At 45.5% G+C, this 23,511-nt stretch overlaps 1 protein-coding gene across 7 annotated transcripts in view; it reads left to right on the forward strand.

Annotated features, from left to right (window-relative positions):
* TENM4 (teneurin transmembrane protein 4) overlaps window positions 1-23,511 on the forward strand; it is a 1,727,786-nt gene that overhangs the window by 1,662,214 nt on the left and 42,061 nt on the right. For all 7 annotated transcript variants that reach the window (XM_063951320.1, XM_063951326.1, XM_063951322.1 and 4 more), the window contains 2 exons: window positions 3,639-3,793; window positions 6,099-6,976. In XM_063951320.1, the coding sequence (XP_063807390.1) occupies window positions 3,639-3,793; window positions 6,099-6,976 (1,033 nt within the window). The remainder of the gene's footprint in view (window positions 1-3,638; window positions 3,794-6,098; window positions 6,977-23,511) is intronic.

A 23,511-nucleotide genomic window follows, 5' to 3' on the forward strand; every position in this document is an offset into this window, starting at 1 on the left:
GGGAATGCTTTTCAGAGAAAGTTCTCCACAAATCTCTGTCATTGCAGTGAACCGTGGAGGAGACCTGGAGCAGTAACATTCTGCGTTCCGGAGCTCGCTATTACACTTGCTCAGTTCTGTGTCGCTCACTGGGTGTCACAGGACTCTCAATGGGCTATATCGGCCATTGTCCACTTATAAATCCAGCTAAACCATCATTATCACGCTAATACCACTTAGCAAAGGCGCACGTTAGTGGTAAATATCTGAATGAAGATTTTGCCATTTTTTTTTATAGCAGAAGACGTGAAATCCTTCCAAAGACTAAATGTAACATATAACAAAGAGTCTGTTTTATAGATTGACACATAATAGGCAACGCAAGATTAAATAGAAGTGTATGTATTGGCCCAGTGCAACTTGTACTGCAGAATAATCCCAAATAAATAACATATACTTAGGGATACCTTGGTGCAGAGGTTCCCAAATGCAGGTTAAGCACAGGTGACTTATTTAGTACCTCAGTCAGTTTGATTATAGCATCTGTGTACAAGCAGGATATTCCTAAAACCTAGACTGTTGGGGTAAATTGGGGAACATATCTGGTGCCCACTGCCCTGTGCTCTAGAACAGATTTATGCTAAGTGACACTTCAGCTGCTGGGACTCGATGGTACTTGTAGTTCCACAGGTTAGCATCTCCTAGACACTTTTTAGTGGATACATGAATGTTTTAAGGGCCTGATTCCGCGTTGCATGCAGTGACGAAACGCAAAAAACAGACTTTGTTGTGGGCGTGTACTGGGTGTGTCATGGGCGGGCTTGTGCATGTGGGCATATACTGGGTGTGTCATGGGCGGGCTTGTGCATGTGGGCATATACTGGGTGGGCTTGTGCATGTGGGCCTATACTGGGTGCGTCATGGGCGGGCTTGTGCATGTGGGCGTATACTGGGTCTGTCATGAGCAGGCTTGTGCATGTGGGCATGTACTGGGTGTGTCATGAGCGGACTTGGGCGTGTACTGGGTGTGTCTTGGGCAGGCTTGTGCGTGTGGGCGTGTACTGGGTGTGTCATGGGCGGGCTTGTTCGTGTGGGCATGTACTGGGTGTGTCATGGGCAGGCTTGTTCGTGTGGGCGTATACTGGGTGTGTCATGAGCGGGCTTGTGCATGTGGGCGTGTACTGGGTGTGTCATGGGTGGGCTTGTGCATGTGGGCATGTACTGGGTGTCATGGGCGGGCTTGTGCGTGTGGGTGTGTTCTGGGTGTGTCATGGGCAGGCTTGTGCATATGGGCGTGTACTGGGTATGTTATGGACGGGCATCTGCATGTGGGTGTGTACTGGGTATGTCATGGCGAGTTTATGCATGTGGGTGTGTACTGGGTGTGTCATGGGCGTGCGTGTGGGCGTGTACTGGGTGTGCCATGGGCGGGCTTGTGCATATGGGCGTGTATTGCGTGTGTCATGGGTGGACTTGTGCATGTGGGTGTGTACTTGGTATGTTGTATGTAGGCTTGTGTATGTGGGCGTGTACTAGGTATGTCATGGGCAGGCATGTGCAGGCGTGTACTCGGTATGTCATGGGCGGGCTTTTGCATGTGTGTGTGTGTGTGTGTGTGTGTACTGGGCATATCATGGGCGGGCTTGTGCGTGTGGGCGTGTACTAGGTATGTCATGGGTGGGCTTGTACATGTGGGTATGTAATGGGCGGGCTTTGTGCATGTGGCGTGTAGTGGGTATGTCATGGGTGGGCTTTGTGCATGTGGCGTGTACTGAGTATGTCATGGGTGGGCTTTTGCGTGTGTGTACTAGGTATGTCTTGGGTGGGCTTGTGCGTGTGGGCATGTACTGGGTATGTCATGGGTGGGCTTTGTGCATGTGGCGTGTACTGGGTATGTCATGGGTGGGTTTTGTGCATGTGGCGTGTACTGGGTATGTCATGGGTGGGCTTTGTGCATGTGGCGTGTACTGGGTACGTCATGGGCGAGCTTGTGCGTGTGGGCGTGTACTGGGTATGTCATGGGCGAGCTTGTGCATGTGGGCGTGTACTGGGTATGTCATGGGCGAGCTTGTGCATGTGGGCGTGTACTGGGTACGTCATGGGTGGGCTTGTGCGTGTGGGCATGTACTGGGTATGTCATGGGCGAGCTTGTGCATGTGGGCGTGTACTGGGTATGTCGTGGGCGAGCTTCTCTCTCGCAGAACCACTGATACAGCAGCCATATATGTTGTAAGTGTCAGGGTCCTATCTGTGTGACCAGGACCTACACGAGCCACCGCTCTTTCGCCAGTGTTGTAGTGTGCGCGGTCCAGACGGCGGATGTACACAGTGCTCAGATAAGTGGGCATTTCTACACAGTCCATCTCACGCTCATACATGTGGAGACAGCTTAAAATAGTATTTGCATATTTTAGCACTTTATCTGCGTCCGTGATTACATTTGCAGCAGCGTTAGCGTACAAATCTGAATCAGGCCCTAGGTATGTAAAGGAAACATTAATACTATTCATGTCACAGTGAAGGGTGAACTATACTGCTTTCAGAAGTTGCTCACTACACACTGCCAAATTCTTGTTAGATTTTAACCTATTGGGTAGGTCATTCAAAATATGCAGATCTTCCCAATCCAATCACGATCCGATTGGATTGGGCATAGATGGAAATGTGATAGTTCTATGACCATATTGATATTTGTTTGCATTTCTTGGGCTGCGTGGGGGCTCTGCGATCTGCATGACATTCCCTGTCCAATCTGGGCTCTCACATCTGCCAAAATTGCCCACAAATCAGATCAGATCGTAGACCCAGATCTCTACAGCTAGCCGGTCGCTGTCTTTGTAACGAAAACATTTCACGCTAATGTTTAACGTTCGTTCGATGGCCTTCCAACGGATTCATTATATTAGCAGAGATTCTGTTTTTTACATAGATAATTGAGCATTTAACATGTCTTATGTGCTATTTGAAATGTGAAGGAATTATTTATCAAGTCATCACTAGAATTGTGTGAAGAAGAAAGTAAAAAAAACGCCATGTAGCCCTGTGTCGTTCGCCGGCACGCTGCTAAAAATGTGTCAGAGGAGTATTTGAGGTTGTCAGAGGGCACAGCACATATATGCACACCAGTCTTCACACCGCGGGCGCGGTGTTTGATTAGAATCACAGCTCTGCGCACTGGGAGGGGTAACCACCAGTGTTTGCAAGTCAATACTGCTTCAAGTTGAATTGGATCTTCTGCTCGCTATTGATCAAACAGAGCACTCCGTCTGGTCGTCTCCGCTCTGTGGGGTAGCTAAGCTACCTCGTCTGATGCCGTCAGGTCCGTTAGCTGGAAAAATCTGACTTATAATTACAGTAAGTGTTGAAGGTGACTTGTATTGAGAAAAAAAAAAAGTAAAAGCAATCATACAAGAATAATTAGCAGAGCATCCAAATAACACTTCATCTGATCAAAGGGAATGGTTAACTTATATCTCACTGCCAGATACTTTTATAAGCGCTCAGTACCAGGCAGGACGGTGCTTTATATATCCACAGATGTATTCAGGTGTCATCACACCATGTAAAACACATTTCACAAGTTCAGTCTGTAGAATAAATTAGGAAACTTTGTGCCACCTGCGAGAGATAATCTAACGTCGCTCTCTTACCACCCGTAGGTATCACCGTGGATAAGTTTGGCCTCATCTACTTTGTCGACGGCACCATGATACGCCGGATTGACCAAAACGGCATCATCTCCACCTTGCTGGGCTCCAACGACTTGACATCGGCCAGACCCCTGAGCTGTGACTCCGTCATGGACATTTCACAGGTACCGGCCTGTCCCAGCGCAGGTTTGATCTCTGCCTCCGCGGCAGTAATGTGTGACGCAGCACATTGCCAAGCTGAATCTCATTAACTCGCTCTGACGTTGTCACTCCCAAAGATTCGCAACAGCAGGAATATAAGAGGATTTTGGTTGCATCAGATTGCAAATTAGTTGCAGTCGGAGTCATGCTGTGCTTTAAAGAGCTGAGGATGTTGGCGTTTGTTTTGCTCATTATAATAATACAGATAAATTTGGCCTACGAAGGGACTAGTTTAAGGCGAAGCGTTTAATCTCATGCAGGAAAGTCAGCTCTTGCATCGGATCATGAAGCTGTTTTGCGGAAACTTTTTAAGTCTTCTAGAATAGCTGCTGCATCTTGGCCTGATTCATAAACAACAGATTTTTTTTAACCAATATTTTAATCAATTATATATTTTCAACTTAAGTCAACCTACTCCCATTTTATATATGTCTTTTAATAAGACTGTAAAATTCTTGCTGTTGGAAATCTCCCGCTGTACGTGAAAGGAATACCCTGCAGAAAAATTGAGATGCCTTTGGCGTAGCCCCCAGGATCCGAATGATAGAAAGCAAGCACACCAAAAAATAATGACATGAAAACATTTTTCAGTGTCTCTGCCCCGTCTTTCTCTAGACCAGCGGTTCTCAACTCCAGTCCTCAAGTACAACAGGTCAGGTTTTTTGGATGTCTTTAATCATGCACAGACGAGTCAATTTTGCTGGGTCAGTAATTATCTCACATGCTACCACAGACAGAAATCCTGAAAACATGACCTGTCGGGAAAACTTGAGGGTTGAGGTTGAGAACCAATGATAGACGTTCGACATCTAGGCATTATTGGTGTGCTCAGGGTTGTAACTAAAATATTGAGCCAAAGTTCTGCACATATAAGTTGACAGCTCATAAGGTCAAAACAAAATATCACCTCATCCATCATCCACTTCACAATTTCACTAATGGACCCTTCACTTTAAGCAAGAGAGAGAGGATTTTTAATGTTCTATCTTTATATTTTGCAGTAGCATGTTGTCCATTTACAAACAGTAATTATAAACACATTTATATACAGCAGCATGGGGACATTTATACGCATTTAGCTAGGAGTACATGGAACCGGAGAAATAATGAGTTGTCCAAACGGTTCTAGGTAAACAGTAGCAGTTTAGCATGGCAGACATATACAGCACAGGCTGCTATTCCTGCGAGCGAGATACCCATTTCAGCTTGTACGGCTAGGAAGGTTCTGCAGTCGGGTCTCAGAGGCACTAGGAGTCCAAAGGTTATGAAATATTTAACTGGCAGTGATGACAAGAAATGGGGTTTAAAAATGGAAAATTCCCCTGCCAGCTGAGAGTGCGCTGTGTGCTAGATGGTAACAGAGCTCGCTGTAAGTGATGCTCCGAAGATTATTGAAAGCTATGGAAGCATGCATTATTAAAGAGCCAAGCGTGCACTGTGATGTCCTAATACGAGAGAGGGTAAAGCGGGCCGGCTGCCAGGAGGGATCTAATTCAGAACTTGCCTGGCATTCAGACAAGATGCAGCCCCATCTGCAGGCTGCCAGGGAGGAAATGGTTAATAAGTTATATCAGGACACCTTGTGCGTTATAAGCTTTGGAGTCGAACCCTTACAGCTTACTGCTGAATTCTCCTGGTTTTTTTTTACTGAAAATGTAAGAATGATATGAAGCGGGGCTACAGTAGAGCTAATTTTGTACGGAATTAAATTTGCATATACTTTCATTACGTAATATAAAACACTAAGGTAGCAAAATCAGTGGCGTCACTAGGGGGGGTGCGGACCGCACCGGGAGACACCAAGTGTGGGGAGACTCTGGGTGCTCCCAGCATTTCCCGGGAATGCAGGACACACCCCCAGAGTTATGAAAATGCTCTGTGTGGCCACACCCCCTTCCCCACAAGTTTACGCTTCGATTTGTAATGGGTGACACCAGTGCAGGTAATCATTAGCTTGAAATGATATTGGTTTATAGCGTCATATTTACTAAATACTGTTAGTCAGAATTTGCACACATGTTTTGTTTGGTGCAGTAGATTTCATAACTGAATTGTATGTAGAGTAGAGTGCACCCAGTGCGGCAGCTATTTTACCCATCTGAATCGAAGTTCACTGAGGAGCAGAATGTTGGTTCAGCTCAGAGAAAATGGCCGCCTCCACTGAAGGCTCACAATGGGTTCACATTAAATGTGGAGGAGTATGACACCCCTATCAATGTTTTCATATTCATATAACTGTTTCTGAAATGTGCTCATGACTCTTTTTAGGTTCGCCTTGAATGGCCGACAGACATGGCGGTAAACCCAATGGATAACTCCCTCTATGTCCTTGACAACAATGTGGTGTTGCAGATCTCTGAAAATCACCAAGTGCGCATTGTGGCTGGGAGACCAATGCATTGCCAGGTCCCCGGTATCGACCACTTCCTCCTCAGTAAGGTAGCCGTCCATGCCACCTTGGAGGCTGCCACTGCTTTGGCTGTCTCTCATAATGGCATCTTGTACATCTCCGAAACGGACGAGAAAAAGATCAACCGAATCAGACAGGTCACCACCAATGGTGAAATCTCACTGGTGGCCGGTGCACCGAGTGGCTGTGATTGCAAGAACGACCCCAGTTGTGAGTGTTTTTCTGGAGATGATGGTTACGCAAAGGATGCTAAGTTGAATGCTCCTTCATCTCTAGCTGTATGTGCGGATGGGGACTTGTATGTGGCAGATCTGGGAAATATCAGGATTCGGTTTATCCGTACCAATAAACCATTCCTCAACAGTCAGAACCTGTACGAGGTGTCTTCTCCCATTGATCAGGAATTATATCTATTTGACACTACTGGGCGACACCTGTACACCCAAAGCCTTACAACTGGGGATTATCTCTACAACTTTACCTACACCGGGGATGGAGACCTTACCCTTATCACAGATAACAATGGGAATACTCTAAACATAAGGCGGGATTCCACCGGCATGCCACTCTGGTTGGTGGTACCCGATGGACAAGTCTTCTGGTTGACCATTGGCACAAACAGTGCCCTCAAAAGCGTGTCGGAACAAGGTAACGAACTTGCCATGATGACCTACCATGGAAATTCTGGTCTTCTTGCCACCAAGAGCAACGAGAACGGTTGGACCACATTCTACGAGTAAGTATTCACATCTACAAAACTCTGTAATTTTTTGTTATATTGCTTCTTATTTGCGTTCTAACTGAAACAGCACATGTCAAATGCTGTCCAAACATGTTCTCACCGTGAAAGATTAGAGGACTTTGTGGTGCGGTGGGGTAGGGAGGGATTAAAAAAACTTCTTTGTTTTCCAAGTTAAATCTAAAAGCCTGTCAACATAAATTATCGACCAACTCTGAATGGAACTGCCGCTTATAAATGTAATTCTGCCAATACTAAATTGGCTACGGGATCAGAATTTTCCATTTGAGACGCTTTCCAACACGATGACAATTGACGGGCTGCGTTGAAAGCCAGAAATTAGATTCAGGGGGGTTCCACTTATTCTGTTTTTACAGCTTTTTTATTTGAAAAGGGATGGATTTACTTCAGCTTTAGATATAAAATGCAATTTCTGTGAAGGAGGAGGAAATATGTTCTGTTGTGATGGTGGTAATAAAAATAAGTTAGGAGAACATTAAGAACCGATTTTCTAGCCGTAATAATGCTCCTATAAATAACTATACAGCGTGTTCTGTCCAGGTAGACTGATCAACTCTAAATGTATCTAACACGTCTTGGCGGCAATGTTTTTTGTCTTCTGAGATACTGCATCATTTTGACAATAGTTACTCAAAGTTGCACAATACAGGATAACCTGCAGAAATGCACATTTCCATCAGGGCTCCAAATAACTTTGGGGGTTATTAAGAGATGAACGCGGATCGCTGCATTAGCAGCCAGATCTGCGTTCATCTCCGCACATGCTGGGGACCGCCCAGCAAAGGGCAAGGCCGCCCAGCTTGTGTGAGGTCGCCTTCCGATGCATCCGCAATTAGATTTAATTAATTAGGTTTAAGGTCAGGTGGTCAGCAGTAATTTTTTTTACCCCGTAGCGGCAGCGTGTGATGTCCCCATTTTCCGGCGCCACCCCCGCAATTCTTTAACGCCGCCCCCGCAACGCCTGTCAATCACATTGCGCCTGCAATGTGTAAGGTCACGCACGCGCACAACGGGCGGTGCGCAGACCGCCAGAATGTGGCAGTTGCGAGCGACCGCACAGCTGCCTCCAGGTCTGAATCGGGCCATTTGTGTTGGAAGGGTAAGTATATGCCCGGTTTGCCTCTTCTAAGCGCAATTTTTAGTGCACAGCTTCGTGCGGGTGGGGGGTTGTTTTTTGACTCATAAAAAATAGACCCCACTGTATCATGTGGCCCCTTGTTTCAGAACGAATCATATTTTTGGGCAGATATACTAAGCCTTGGAGAGAGAGAAACTACCATCCAATCAGCTCCTAACAACCATTTTTCCAGTGCAGCCTGTAACGTGACAGCTAGGAGCTGATTGGTTGGTACTGTATCTCTATCCACTTTATCACTCTCTACGACTTTGTGAGGATACATACGCCATGTTCATTTAACCTTTTAAATCTGTAGTAAGAGTTTTGGGGCCAAATGCAATACCCTGCGATTAGTTGAAGCCGGCGCAATTCCATTGAGATCCCTCCCATCAGAGGTGGTAGAGGCTAAGACGGTAGAGCAATTTAAACATGCGTGGGATAGACATAAAGATATCCTTACAAATACAGAAGGAACAAATAGGGTTGTAGTTACCAAAAGCCTAAAGGAAAAAAGCGGCAGATTAAAATGGGCCAAGAGCTTCTTATCTGCAGTGAAATGTCTGAGATAGTCGCTAGATTTAACACAGCAGATAGTTTAGAGGCAAAACCACATTTTTTTATTTTGTCCCCCAAAAATAAATGGTGCGTTAAATTTACTGACTATCTTGCTGTAATCATTCAGACCCTTAACCCACTGACTATTGATATAATGTAGGGTTGTGCTTTTTTGGGGAGGTTTGGGAGGGGGGCTGTACATAGCATCTTCAACACTCCCAATTTACATAGTGATTACAGCATTTACAGCCTTAGGGGACTATTTACTAAGCCTTGGAAGGAGATAAAGTACCAGCCAATCAGCTCCTAACTGCCATGTTACAGGCTGTGTTCGGAAAATGACAGTTAGGAGCTGATTGGCTGATACTTTATCTCGGTGTGCTTTATTTCCATCCAAGGCTTGTTAAATAGACCCCTCGGAGATCAAATGGACATTAAGGGGGGAATTCAATTGTTTGTAAAGTCGGTTGAGTGTCTGTTTTTTCCTGTCTATTAGATAGGGAAAAAAACAGACACCCAACCGACTTTCTCTATCGTCCTAGTGGATGCTGGGGTTCCTGAAAGGACCATGGGGAATAGCGGCTCCGCAGGAGACAGGGCACAAAAAGTAAAGCTTTCCGATCAGGTGGTGTGCACTGGCTCCTCCCCCTATGACCCTCCTCCAAGCCTCAGTTAGATTTTTGTGCCCGGCCGAGAAGGGTGCAATCTAGGTGGCTCTCCTAAAGAGCTGCTTAGAAAAGTTTAGCTTAGGTTTTTTATTTTACAGTGAGTCCTGCTGGCAACAGGATCACTGCAACGAGGGACTTAGGGGAGAAGAAGTGAACTCACCTGCGTGCAGGATGGATTGGCTTCTTGGCTACTGGACATCAGCTCCAGAGGGACGATCACAGGTACAGCCTGGATGGTCACCGGAGCCCCGCCGCCGGCCCCCTTGCAGATGCTGAAACAAGAAGAGGTCCAGAATCGGCGGCAGAAGACTCCTCAGTCTTCTAAAGGTAGCGCACAGCACTGCAGCTGTGCGCCATTTTCCTCTCAGCACACTTCACACGGCAGTCACTGAGGGTGCAGGGCGCTGGGAGGGGAGCGCCCTGGGAGGCAAATGAAAACCTATTTGGCTAAAAAATACCTCACATATAGCCTCCGGGGGCTATATGGAGATATTTAACCCCTGCCAGAATCCACTAAAGAGCGGGAGACGAGCCCGCCGAAAAAGGGGCGGGGCCTATCTCCTCAGCACACAGCGCCATTTTCCTTACACCGCTCCGCTGGTCAGGACGGCTCCCAGGTCTCTCCCCTGCACTGCACTACAGAAACAGGGTAAAACAAGAGAGGGGGGGCAAAATAGTGGCAAAAATTATATTATAAAAGCAGCTATACAGGGAGCACTTATTATAAGGCTATCCCTGTCATATATAGCGCTTTGGTGTGTGCTGGCAAACTCTCCCTCTGTCTCCCCAAAGGGCTAGTGGGGTCCTGTCTTCGTTAAGAGCATTCCCTGTGTGTCTGCTGTGTGTCGGTACGTGTGTGTCGACATGTATGAGGACGATATTGGTGTGGAGGCGGAGCAATTGCCAAATATGGGGATGTCACCTCCTAGGGGGTCGACACCAGAATGGATGCCTTTATTTTTGGAATTCCAGTGGCGACGGTGACGAATCAACCGTATTTTCCAGTAGGGCCACACGTTATATGATTTTGGCAATGAAGGAGGCGTTACATTTAGCTGATACTACAGGTACCACTAAACAGGGTATTATGTGGGGTGTGAAAAAACTACCTATAGTTTTTCCTGAATCAGAAGAACTAAATGAGGTGTGTGATGAAGCGTGGGTTGCCCCCGATAAAAAGATAATAATAATAATAATAATTTTTATTTATATAGCGCTCTTTCTCCAACAGGACTCAAGGCGCTTTACAGACATCAAAAACAATGCACATAATACAGAGGATTTGAGTAATACAACAATAGACAAGCAACACAGACATAAAAGAAAACCTTAAGCCCACAGAAAGCATAACGCAGGATTGGTGCAGGCATTTTGGGTAATAACTTCCAAGGGTTGTGTATTCCACCCTTATAGGTACCAAGTGCAGCAGCCGTCTTGGGCGCTAAGCGTAGGATTACCCAGGGTGGAATAGTCCACCCCTAGAAGAGATGACACAAAATGGGGGTGATTTCAGAGTCCTACAGTTTAGAGTAGGGTTCCAACAAAACCACAAGGTCCATGTATTTTTCATCCCATCCACAAGTGTACCATATGGGGCAGCCATGTTGGGCGCACTTTGAAGGTTACACTGTGGGAGGTGAGCCATACAAGGGCCAAGTTCATATATGGGAAAACTGATGCTTATGTAGTAGTATGATGTACCCTGCATGTAGGGCACAATGGAAAGGTGTGCAATCAGTGGAGGTAAACATTACAGGAAAAACACATGGTGGGGTGAAGCGAGCAATGGAAAGAAAAAAACATAATAGCAGGTAACTAGTGGCAGAAGTAGGAGTGGGATAACATTTTGATCAGATCTTAGTTCGGGTGGGTAGGAGAATGAGGGGGGCATACTCAGACGCAATGGGGATGTCCCTGCTGATCCTGGTCCTGGTGCTCTGCCCCCACAGTTCCCTGTTCATCTTGATGGTTAGGCCCAGGGGCACGAGGCTGAAGTTAGCTTCTTATTCGGCCAGCTTCTTATTCACTTCTTATTCAAGCTCCAGCTTCTTATTCACTTCTTATTCGAACTCCAGCTTCTTATTCAGATCATTCAGTTTCGCAAGGGTTAATAAGTCTTCTGTCACAAATTTGACACCTGAAATCAACAGAGTAGGGTCCCTTGCATGTGACCCACTTGTATTTTGCCTGGCCCAACGCTGTTTTGGGCATGAAATACACTGGCAAAGTGGGCACACACACCATATTTTACCATTTTGAATAAGTAGCTGTAGTTTTGCAAGGGTTAACCAGTCTTGGGCCACAAATCTGACAGCTGAAATCAACAGAGGGTGGTCACTTACATATGACGCAGTTGTATTTTGCCTGGCCCAACGCTGTTTTGAGCATGAAATATACTGGCAAAGTGGGCACACACCATATTTTACCATTTTGAATAAGTAGCTGTAGTTTTGCAAGGGTTAACCAGTCTTGGGCCACAAATTTGACACCTGAAATCAACAGAGGGTGGTCAGTTACATATGACCCACTTGTATTTTGCTTGGCCCAATGCGGTTTTGGGCATGAAATACACTGGCAAAGTGGGCACAAACACCATTTTATAAATTGCCATTTTGAATAAGTAGCTGTAGTTTTGCAAGGGTTAATTAGTCTTGGGCCACAAATTTGACACCTGAAATCAACAAAGCGTAGTCACTTACATATGACCCACTTGTATTTTGCTTGGCCCAACGCTGTTTTGGGCATGAAATACACTGGCATAGTGGGCACACACACCATATTTTCCATTTTGAATAAGTAGCTGTAGTTTTGCAAGGGTTAACCAGTCTTGGGCCACAAATTTGACACCTGAAATCAACAGAGGGTGGTCAGTTACATATGACCCACTTGTATTTTGTTTGGCCCAACACTGTTTTGGGCATGAAATACACTGGCAAAGCGGGCACACACACCATATTTTCCATTTTGAATAAGTAGCTGTAGTTTTGCAAGGGTTAACCAGTCTTGGGCCACAAATTTGACACCTGAAATCAACAGAGGGTGGTCAGTTACATATGACCCACTTGTATTTTGTTTGGCCCAACACTGTTTTGGGCATGAAATACACTGGCAAAGCGGGCACACACACCATATTTTCCATTTTGAATAAGTAGCTGTAGTTTTGCAAGGGTTAACCAGTCTTGGGCCACAAATTTGACACCTGAAATCAACAAAGGGTGGTCAGTTACATATGACCCACTTGTATTTTGCTTGGCCCAACGCTGTTTTGGGCATGAAATACACTGGCAAAGTGGGCACACACACCATGATTTGCTATTTTGAATAAGTAGCTGTAGTTTTGCAAGGGTTAACCAGTCTTGGGCCACAAATTTGACACCTGAAATCAACAGAGGGTGGTCACTTACATATGACCCACTTGTATTTTGCTTGGCCCAACACTGTTTTTGGCATGAAATACACTGGCAAAGTGGGCACAGACACCATTTTATAAATTGCCATTTTGAATAAGTAGCTGTAGTTTTGCAAGGGTTAACTAGTCTTGGGCCACAAATTTTACCCCTGAAATCAACAGAGGGTGGTCACTTACATATGACCCACTTGTATTTTGCTTGGCCCAACGCTGTTTTGGGCATACAATACACTGGCAAAGTGGGCACACACACCATATTTTGCCATTTTGAATAAGTAGCTGTAGTTTTGCAAAGGTTAACTAGTCTTGGGCCACAAATTTTACCCCTGAAATCAACAGAGAGTGGTCACTTGCATGTGACCCACTTGTATTTTGCCTGGCCCAATGCTGTTTTGGGCATGAAATACACTGGCAAAGTGGGCACACACACCATGTTTTGCCATTTTGAATAAGTAGCTGTAGTTTTGCAAGGGTTAACTAGTCTTGGGCCACAAATTTGACCCCTGAAATCAGCAGAGGGTGGTCACTTACATATCACCCACTTGTATTTTGTTTGGCCCAACGCTGTTTTGGGCATGAAATACACTGGCAAAGTGGGCACACACACCATATTTTGCCATTTTGAATAAGTAGCTGTAGTTTTGCAAGGGTTAACTAGTCTTGGGCCACAAATTTGACACCTGAAATCAATAGAGGGTGGTCACTTACATATCACTCATTTGTATTTTGTTTGGCCCAACGCTGTTTTGGGCATGAAATACACTGGCAAAGTGGGCACACACCATATTTTGCTATTTTGAATAAGTAGCTGTAGTTTTGCAAGGGTTAAATAGTTTTGGGCCACAAATTTTACCCCTGAAATCAACAGAGGGTGGTCACTTACATATCACCCACTTGTATTTTGCTTGACCCAATGCTGTTTTGGGCATGAAATACACTGGCAAAGTGGGCACAAACACCATTTTATAAATTGCCATTTTGAATAAGTAGCTGTAGTTTTGCAAGGGTTAATTAGTCTTGGGCCACAAATTTGACACCTGAAATCAACAAAGCGTAGTCACTTACATATGACCCACTTGTATTTTGCTTGGCCCAACGCTGTTTTGGGCATGAAATACACTGGCATAGTGGGCACACACACCATATTTTCCATTTTGAATAAGTAGCTGTAGTTTTGCAAGGGTTAACCAGTCTTGGGCCACAAATTTGACACCTGAAATCAACAGAGGGTGGTCAGTTACATATGACCCACTTGTATTTTGTTTGGCCCAACACTGTTTTGGGCATGAAATACACTGGCAAAGCGGGCACACACACCATATTTTCCATTTTGAATAAGTAGCTGTAGTTTTGCAAGGGTTAACCAGTCTTGGGCCACAAATTTGACACCTGAAATCAACAAAGGGTGGTCAGTTACATATGACCCACTTGTATTTTGCTTGGCCCAACGCTGTTTTGGGCATGAAATACACTGGCAAAGTGGGCACAGACACCATTTTATAAATTGCCATTTTGAATAAGTAGCTGTAGTTTTGCAAGGGTTAACTAGTCTTGGGCCACAAATTTGACCCCTGAAATCAACAGAGGGTGGTCACTTACATATGACCCACTTGTATTTTGCTTGGCCCAACGCTGTTTTTGGCATGAAATACACTGGCAAAGTGGGCACAAACACCATTTTATAAATTGCCATTTTGAATAAGTAGCTGTAGTTTTGCAAGGGTTAACTAGTCTTGGGCCACAAATTTGACCCCTGAAATCAACAGAGAGTGGTCACTTGCATGTGACCCACTTGTATTTTGCCTGGCCCAATGCTGTTTTGGGCATGAAATACACTGGCAAAGTGGGCACACACACCATGTTTTGCTATTTTGAATAAGTAGCTGTAGTTTTGCAAGGGTTAACTAATCTTGGGCCACAAATTTGACCCCTGAAATCAACAGAGAGTGGTCACTTGCATGTGACCCACTTGTATTTTGCCTGGCCCAACGCTGTTTTGGGCATGAAATACACTGGCAAAGTGGGCACACACACCATATTTTCCATTTTGAATAAGTAGCTGTAGTTTTGCAAGGGTTAACCAGTCTTGGGCCACAAATTTGACACCTGAAATCAACAGAGGGTGGTCAGTTACATATGACCCACTTGTATTTTGCTTGGCCCAATGCGGTTTTGGGCATGAAATACACTGGCAAAGTGGGCACAAACACCATTTTATAAATTGCCATTTTGAATAAGTAGCTGTAGTTTTGCAAGGGTTAATTAGTCTTGGGCCACAAATTTGACCCCTGAAATCAACAGAGAGTGGTCACTTGCATGTGACCCACTTGTATTTTGCCTGGCCCAACGCTGTTTTGGGCATGAAATACACTGGCATAGTGGGCACACACACCATATTTTCCATTTTGAATAAGTAGCTGTAGTTTTGCAAGGGTTAACCAGTCTTGGGCCACAAATTTGACACCTGAAATCAACAGAGGGTGGTCAGTTACATATGACCCACTTGTATTTTGTTTGGCCCAACACTGTTTTGGGCATGAAATACACTGGCAAAGCGGGCACACACACCCTATTTTCCATTTTGAATAAGTAGCTGTAGTTTTGCAAGGGTTAACCAGTCTTGGGCCACAAATTTGACCCCTGAAATCAACAGAGGGTGGTCAGTTACATATGACCCACTTGTATTTTGCTTGGCCCAATGCGGTTTTGGGCATGAAATACACTGGCAAAGTGGGCACAAACACCATTTTATAAATTGCCATTTTGAATAAGTAGCTGTAGTTTTGCAAGGGTTAATTAGTCTTGGGCCACAAATTTGACCCCTGAAATCAACAGAGAGTGGTCACTTGCATGTGACCCACTTGTATTTTGCCTGGCCCAACGCTGTTTTGGGCATGAAATACACTGGCATAGTGGGCACACACACCATATTTTCCATTTTGAATAAGTAGCTGTAGTTTTGCAAGGGTTAACCAGTCTTGGGCCACAAATTTGACACCTGAAATCAACAGAGGGTGGTCACTTACATATGACCCACTTGTATTTTGCTTGGCCCAATGCGGTTTTGGGCATGAAATACACTGGCAAAGTGGGCACAAACACCATTTTATAAATTGCCATTTTGAATAAGTAGCTGTAGTTTTGCAAGGGTTAATTAGTCTTGGGCCACAAATTTGACCCCTGAAATCAACAGAGAGTGGTCACTTGCATGTGACCCACTTGTATTTTGCCTGGCCCAACGCTGTTTTGGGCATGAAATACACTGGCATAGTGGGCACACACACCATATTTTCCATTTTGAATAAGTAGCTGTAGTTTTGCAAGGGTTAACCAGTCTTGGGCCACAAATTTGACACCTGAAATCAACAGAGGGTGGTCAGTTACATATGACCCACTTGTATTTTGTTTGGCCCAACACTGTTTTGGGCATGAAATACACTGGCAAAGCGGGCACACACACCCTATTTTCCATTTTGAATAAGTAGCTGTAGTTTTGCAAGGGTTAACCAGTCTTGGGCCACAAATTTGACCCCTGAAATCAACAGAGAGTGGTCACTTGCATGTGACCCACTTGTATTTTGCCTGGCCCAACGCTGTTTTGGGCATGAAATACACTGGCATAGTGGGCACACACACCATATTTTCCATTTTGAATAAGTAGCTGTAGTTTTGCAAGGGTTAACCAGTCTTGGGCCACAAATTTGACACCTGAAATCAACAGAGGGTGGTCAGTTACATATGACCCACTTGTATTTTGCTTGGCCCAATGCGGTTTTGGGCATGAAATACACTGGCAAAGTGGGCACAAACACCATTTTATAAATTGCCATTTTGAATAAGTAGCTGTAGTTTTGCAAGGGTTAATTAGTCTTGGGCCACAAATTTGACCCCTGAAATCAACAGAGAGTGGTCACTTGCATGTGACCCACTTGTATTTTGCCTGGCCCAACGCTGTTTTGGGCATGAAATACACTGGCATAGTGGGCACACACACCATATTTTCCATTTTGAATAAGTAGCTGTAGTTTTGCAAGGGTTAACCAGTCTTGGGCCACAAATTTGACACCTGAAATCAACAGAGGGTGGTCAGTTACATATGACCCACTTGTATTTTGCTTGGCCCAATGCGGTTTTGGGCATGAAGTACACTGGCAAAGTGGGCACAAACACCATTTTATAAATTGCCATTTTGAATAAGTAGCTGTAGTTTTGCAAGGGTTAATTAGTCTTGGGCCACAAATTTGACACCTGAAATCAACAAAGCGTAGTCACTTACATATGACCCACTTGTATTTTGCTTGGCCCAACGCTGTTTTGGGCATGAAATACACTGGCAAAGTGTGCCCACACACCATATTTTACCATTTTGAATAAGTAGCTATAGTTTTGCAAGAGTTAACTAGTCTTGGGACACAATTGTGAGACCTGCAATCAACAGAATGTGGTCACTTACATATCACCCACTTGTATTCTGCTTGGCCCAACATTGATTTGTGAATGAATTACGCTGGGAAAGTAGGCACAACCACCATATTATGATTTACCATTTTGAATATGTAGCTGTAGTTTTGCAAGGGTTAACTAGTCTTGGGCGACATATTTGATACCAGAAATCAAGGGTTAGATTAGCTCCTTATCGCACAGGGGAGTCATAGAGAGTCTATGTTGCGTTAAAGTTGTCTGAAGTCAGCTCTTATCCTTGCTTGAAGGAAGCTATACTCAGCAGGATTGGGGTGACGGGTCCCAGCAAAGCCCAAGAATATTATGAGTTGCAGCTGAACCCATCTGAGCCTCCAGTGGTCAAACTGGCATAATTGGCCAAACTGAGTAAAACCTGGTTACAGATAAAAACTCTTCTCAGTGGGTAGTGGAAGTGATGGCTCTAGACCAGGCTATACGGGTATCAGACCGTGGTGTAAAACACTGGGCCTTTGCAGGCTGACCCCAGACAATTGAGGAGCTAGCAGTGGTGATTGAGAGGTACCTGACCCTGGGAAATTTTAATAAAGCCAAGCAAGGGTTACAGCCAGTACATAAGCCCAATACCCAGATCCCCATTGTTAAACCAAACAGCCCGTCTCCAGTCATATGTTTTGAGTGCAGAGAGCCCAGTCATGCACAGCGGTACTTCCTAAAGCAGGGTGAGCTAGTGGATTGCAGCTCAGGGAAAACAGTACAACCTGTATTCAGTATGGCGCCTGGAATTATTTCCCCAGCTGAAACTACCATTTCATCTGATGGTACAGATTGAAGGCTGGGATATCTGGGCCTTGGTTGATACTGGCAATGAATTATCTATCATCTCTGCTAACCTGGTTCTTCCCGGGTCTGGCCAGGTTGTGCTTCTGGTAAAGATGCTATGTATACTTGGTGACATAGAAGAATGCCCATGAGTGCACCTGCCGGTGGTGATTAAAGTAAGACCAGTAAAAATGGTAGTCACAGTAGCTTCCAAACCTCTTTATCCACTAATCCTGGGCCAGGACTTCCCACTGTTGCAGGAGTTTGTTACCTGGCATGACATTGGCAGACAGACAAAGGTTAAGCTGTCGCAGGGGCCAAGATCTACTGGAAGCCAAGGTTGTATGACTGTAAACCCCTCTCTTGCCAGTGAGATTGAGACACATTAGTCCCCCATTTGCGAAAGAGTGTCTTTGCAGGACTTTAGGCGAGATCAACATAACGATGGCAACTTGTCTAATACTTTTTAAAATGTGGTAGTGGTAAATGGTAAGGTAAACTCTGCTTTACCACCTGAAGGTGTACCTTACTTTATGTGAAAAACATTTTTTTTTTACCTTGTAACTTATTTGCAAGGTAAAAGGGTAGACCAGTTGCTGATTCCCCGAAAACACGAGCAGCTGGTACTGAGGGCGGCTCACATGCATTTATGGGGTGGCCATTTAGGGGAGAGGAAAACTCTCCAGCTATGTTTCTCCTGGCCAGGCATTCATGCTGCAGTAAAAGAATATTGTCAGGAATGCCCAGTGTACTAAAAGAATGCACCCCAGACAGAATTTAGGGCGACCTTGGTTTTCCTGACTATAATTTCCATGCCTATTCAGCCAATTTTTATAGATCTGATAGGGCCAGTAGAAAAATCGGATCATGGGCATCAGTATATATTGGTGACGGTGGACTACTCCACCGGGTACCCGGAGGCCATACCACTATGTAACATGAAATCTAGCACTATTGTCCAGGAGTTCTTGATGCTGTATACCCGTCTAGGAATACCAATAGAGGTCCTGACCGACTAAGGTACCCCTTTTGTGTCTAAATTAATAAAATACCTGTGTCGCCTGTTAAAGGTGGATAGAATTACCATTTCGGTTTACCACCCGCAGACAGACGGCTTGGTTGAATGCTTTAACAGAACGTGTCACAGGAGAAGCGAGATTAGGACCTACTCTTACCTTAGCTAATGTTGGCAGTTTGAGAGGTACCCCAAGCCTCTTTTTTTATTATTATTATTATTATTATTATTATCCTTTATTTATATAGAGACTTTATATAGAGACTGTATGGGGTTTAGACCCTTCAAACTCCTCTATGGTAGACAACGCAGAGGGATACTAGATCTATTAAAAGATGGGTGGGAGCAGCAATTGTCCCAAGGGGATGCGGTTAAGATCCCGCCGGACGGAATCCCGGCGGTTGAAATACTGACGCCGGAACCCCGACCGGCACAATCCCCGACATATTCTGCCTCCGTGGGTGTCCACGACACCCATAGAGGGAGAATATAAAAGTGTGCTGAGCATAGCAAAGCACCGTGCCTGCAGCGTGGCGAGCAAAGCGAGCCCACAATGGGCTGCGTTCTGCTCGCCACCCCTGTCGGGATTGTGTGGTCGAAATTCCGGCGTCAGTATTTCGACCGCCGGGATCCCATCCTGCGGGATTTAGTACTGATCCCGTCCCAAGAGCCTAACATCGTTCAGTTTGTGTCCCAATTATATGGCTGTCTAAGGCAAATTGCGCCACTTCTGACCAAGCATATGGCAAGAGCTCAACAGGATCAAAAACGCAGTCATGGCGTTACTGCTGTCAACCGGACTCTCAATAGGGGCAACAAGGTACTGATACTTGTGTCTAGGTACGGCAGGAAGGTAGAAGGAAAGAGGTAAAAGTCTACCATGTGAATTTGTTGAAGCCTTGGAAAGTGCCAGTCATCCCTCTTTAGTGGCCATGAAAACCCCAGAATGTCAGGTGCCTACTGAAGTAACTGAGTCCTAGCCAGAAACAAGAAGTGGTAAACTTAGTAGCACAGTACCAGGTTGTGTTCTCTGCCCTCCTGGGGAAAACTCAAATCATACAGCATGACAATGTTACTCCACCCAGGGGGGTGATAAAACAAAGGCAATATTGTATATCTGAGGCCCAACAGGCAGCAGTAAAACGGGAACTGGAAGTGATGCGGCGCTTGGGGGTCACAGAGTAGTCAAACAGTGAATGGAATAATCCCATTTTTTTTTTAGAGCCCAAGCTTTTTGGAGCTTTGAGATTCTGTAATGACTTCAGAAAGTTAAATAAAGTTCCTCGGTTTGATTCCTATCCTATGCCCCGGGTTTATGAACTTAGCAATAAGCCTGTATCTAACTACGCTAGATTTACTGAAGGGGTACTGGCAAATTCCTCTGATGGAAGCTGCCAAAGCAACAACAGCCTTCTCTACCACAGTGGGTTTGTTCCAGTCGCACCTTCCAAAGTTGGATGCAGTGTTACAGTCTCTACAGGCACAAGGGTTCACAGCTAACCTGGAGAAGTGTGCCATCATATCTGTGGAGGCAAAGTATCTGGGGTATATTGTATGCCAAGGGTAAGTTAAACCTCAACCTGGCAAGGTGGAAGCAGTCTTCACATGGCCTAAGCTAAAATGTATGTCGCAACTCAGGATATTCTTTGGTCTGGTGGGCTATTATCGTAGGTTCAGGGGTGGAACTTGCAGCGGTGCAACCGGCAGGGCCCCTCCACGATGAAGGGGCCCACAGCCGGAGGCACTACAATGAGTGAGACTGACTCATTACATGCCACCTGCCGGCGCGCTGCAAGCCGCCGCTTCCCCTTAACAGAATGAGGCTGAGCTGCAGTCTGGCCAGAGGGGGAGGAGGATGCAGTGGAGGAGTCTGGAGAAGGAGAAGGGGCCATCTTCCCCTCTCATTCACGGGCAGCCCAGCTGTTTCTTTTTGCTACCGGAGCCGGAGCATCACGTGACCATGCGGCTAAACTGTAGAGTTAGTGCAGCAGCATTCCTTGTAAAGGCGGTAAGGCAGCTGTGTGTTTATTTATTTTTATTTTATTATACATTTTTCTAATTGTACATTTCATCCTGCAAACTCAGAATCGCGGACCTCGAAGAGGCGGAGCCTACATTGAGGGGGCGGAGATTGGGAGGTGGTGGTCTCTCTGCAAATAGTAATGGTGACTGTGCAGTGACATATAACATACAGCACAGCATAGAGTGACCCCACTAAGGCAGCCAGGCACAGGGTCATGTGTTGTCACCCAGGGTGCATGTGCTGCTGCTGGCTGCATGATGCATAGTGTGGACATCTGTCTCCATGGGCCTTGTGTATCCTTGTACAAAGGAATTGACCCATTTTTATACAGTGAGAAGTCTTCTGAGTTTTTGTGGGAGTTGGATACAATTGGCCGACAGTTATCATATTGATATTCATTATGTCGACATAAAGAACTGTCAACAAACAGTCCCTTGTGATATAGCAGTTTCGTACTTTATACCGGTGACAGCAGTGCCTTTTTCTGGATCACATTGCATTGGCGATGTCTCAGCAGTGTTCTGGTGAGTATTTTCCCCATTATCCCTAATCCCTAAACCTTTCCCTAGTAGCTAACCTTAACCTTTACCCCTCCCCACAGCCTAACCCTAGCCACCACCCCAGTGCCTCACCCCTCCCCCCCCCAGCAGCCTAACCCTAAAACTTTACCGTAGTGCCTACTATATTGGCGTTATGTGTAAAAGAAGCTCTACTGTGTGGCGTAATGTGTATAAGGAGCTCTACTGTGTGGCTTAACCTGTATAAGGGGTATTACTGTGTGGTGTAACGTCTATAAGAAGCACCACTGTGTGGCGTAACGTGTATAAGGAGCACTATTGTGTGGCGTAAAGTGTATAAGGACCATTACAGTGTGTTGTAACGTGTATAAGGAGCTCTACTGTGTTGCGTAACATGTATAAGGAACAGTACTGGGTGGAGTAACGTGTATCAGGAGCACTACTGTGTGGTATAACGTATATTAAGATACTACTGTGTGGTATAACGTATATTAAGATACTACTGTGTGGCGTAACATGTATAAGAGGCACTACTGTGTGTTGTAATGTGTATAAGAACTACTGTGTGGCGTAACGTGTAGAAGGAGCTCTACTATGTGGCGTAATGCGTATAAGAAGCAGTACTGTGTGGCATAACGTGTTTCAGGAGCACTACTGTGTGGCGTAACGTGTAGAAGGAGCTCTACTATGTGGCGTAATGCGTATAAGAAGCAATACTGTGTGGCATAACGTGTTTCAGGAGCAGTACTGTGTAGCGTAATGTATATAAGGAGTACTACTGTTCAGTGTAATGTAATGTAAATCAGTGTAATGTAATGAGGTTGCACTACTGTGTGGCATAATTTGAATTGGTGGTACTATTGTGTGCCCACACCCCTTTTCAATGAGACCATGCCCTATTTTTTGACACACGTTTTGGATCTTGGGCGGGCTGGGGCAACGCATTTTGTTGCACCTCGGCCCACCATGGTCTTGTTCCGCCACTGCGTAGGTGCATGCGCGAATTTGCCACAGGGCAGCATCATTCACTGAATGTCTGAGGAAACAGTCCCCAGACAAGATCTAATCACAGATGTGCTAAATGTAGCACATCTACAATCATGTACTCTGACATGCGGGTGGATGCCCAGCACAGGGCTGGTCCGCCCTGCATGACTGGCCCTAGCCCCCCCCATCCCCCTCGCACAGGTACAAAACCATTGCATGGTGTCGATGATTTTGTACCTGATGAGTAACTCCCTGCAAACGAAGCTCCTGCACGCTGGCAGTCCGCTACTCGCCACATCCCGGGTCGCAGAGTCTGTGTGTAACACCACACAGCTGCCTCGGGCCACCCCCCAACGGTCCAGACAGGCCTCCGTTGTCCGGACCGTGGTTCTAAAGCCGGTGGCATGCCCCTTCCCACCACATGACCGCCTCTGCCTGTCAATCAGGCAGAGGCGATCGAAGCCCTGAGATGCTGATAGAATCTCACTGGGCTCCCGGATTGCGCACGCGCAGGGCGCACTCCACAAAGTAATTCAGACTGCGATCGCTGCTGCTGCAGTGATGCAGTCTGAATTACCCCCTAGGCCCGCAGACACTACATTGCAGAATTTAAGAAAAGCTTTATGCGCAGAGACTGTATTGATAGGCTCCTGATTCCAGGTGTCAAATTTGTGGCCCAAGACTAGTTAACCCTTGCAAAACTACAGCTACTTATTCAAAATGGCAAAATATGGTGTGTGTGCCCACTTTGCCAGTGTATTTCATGCCCAAAACAGCATTGGGCCAGGCAAAATACAAGTGGGTCACATGCAAGTGACCACTCTCTGTTGATTTCAGGTGTCAAATTTGTGGCCCAAGACTAGTTAACCCTTGCAAAACTACAGCTACTTATTCAAAATAGCAATTTATAAAATGGTGTTTATGCCCACTTTGCCAGTGTATTTCATGCCCAAAACAGCATTGGGCCAAGCAAAATAC

This window comes from Pseudophryne corroboree, chromosome 2, assembly GCF_028390025.1.
Source record: "Pseudophryne corroboree isolate aPseCor3 chromosome 2, aPseCor3.hap2, whole genome shotgun sequence".
Taxonomy (NCBI): domain Eukaryota; kingdom Metazoa; phylum Chordata; class Amphibia; order Anura; family Myobatrachidae; genus Pseudophryne; species Pseudophryne corroboree.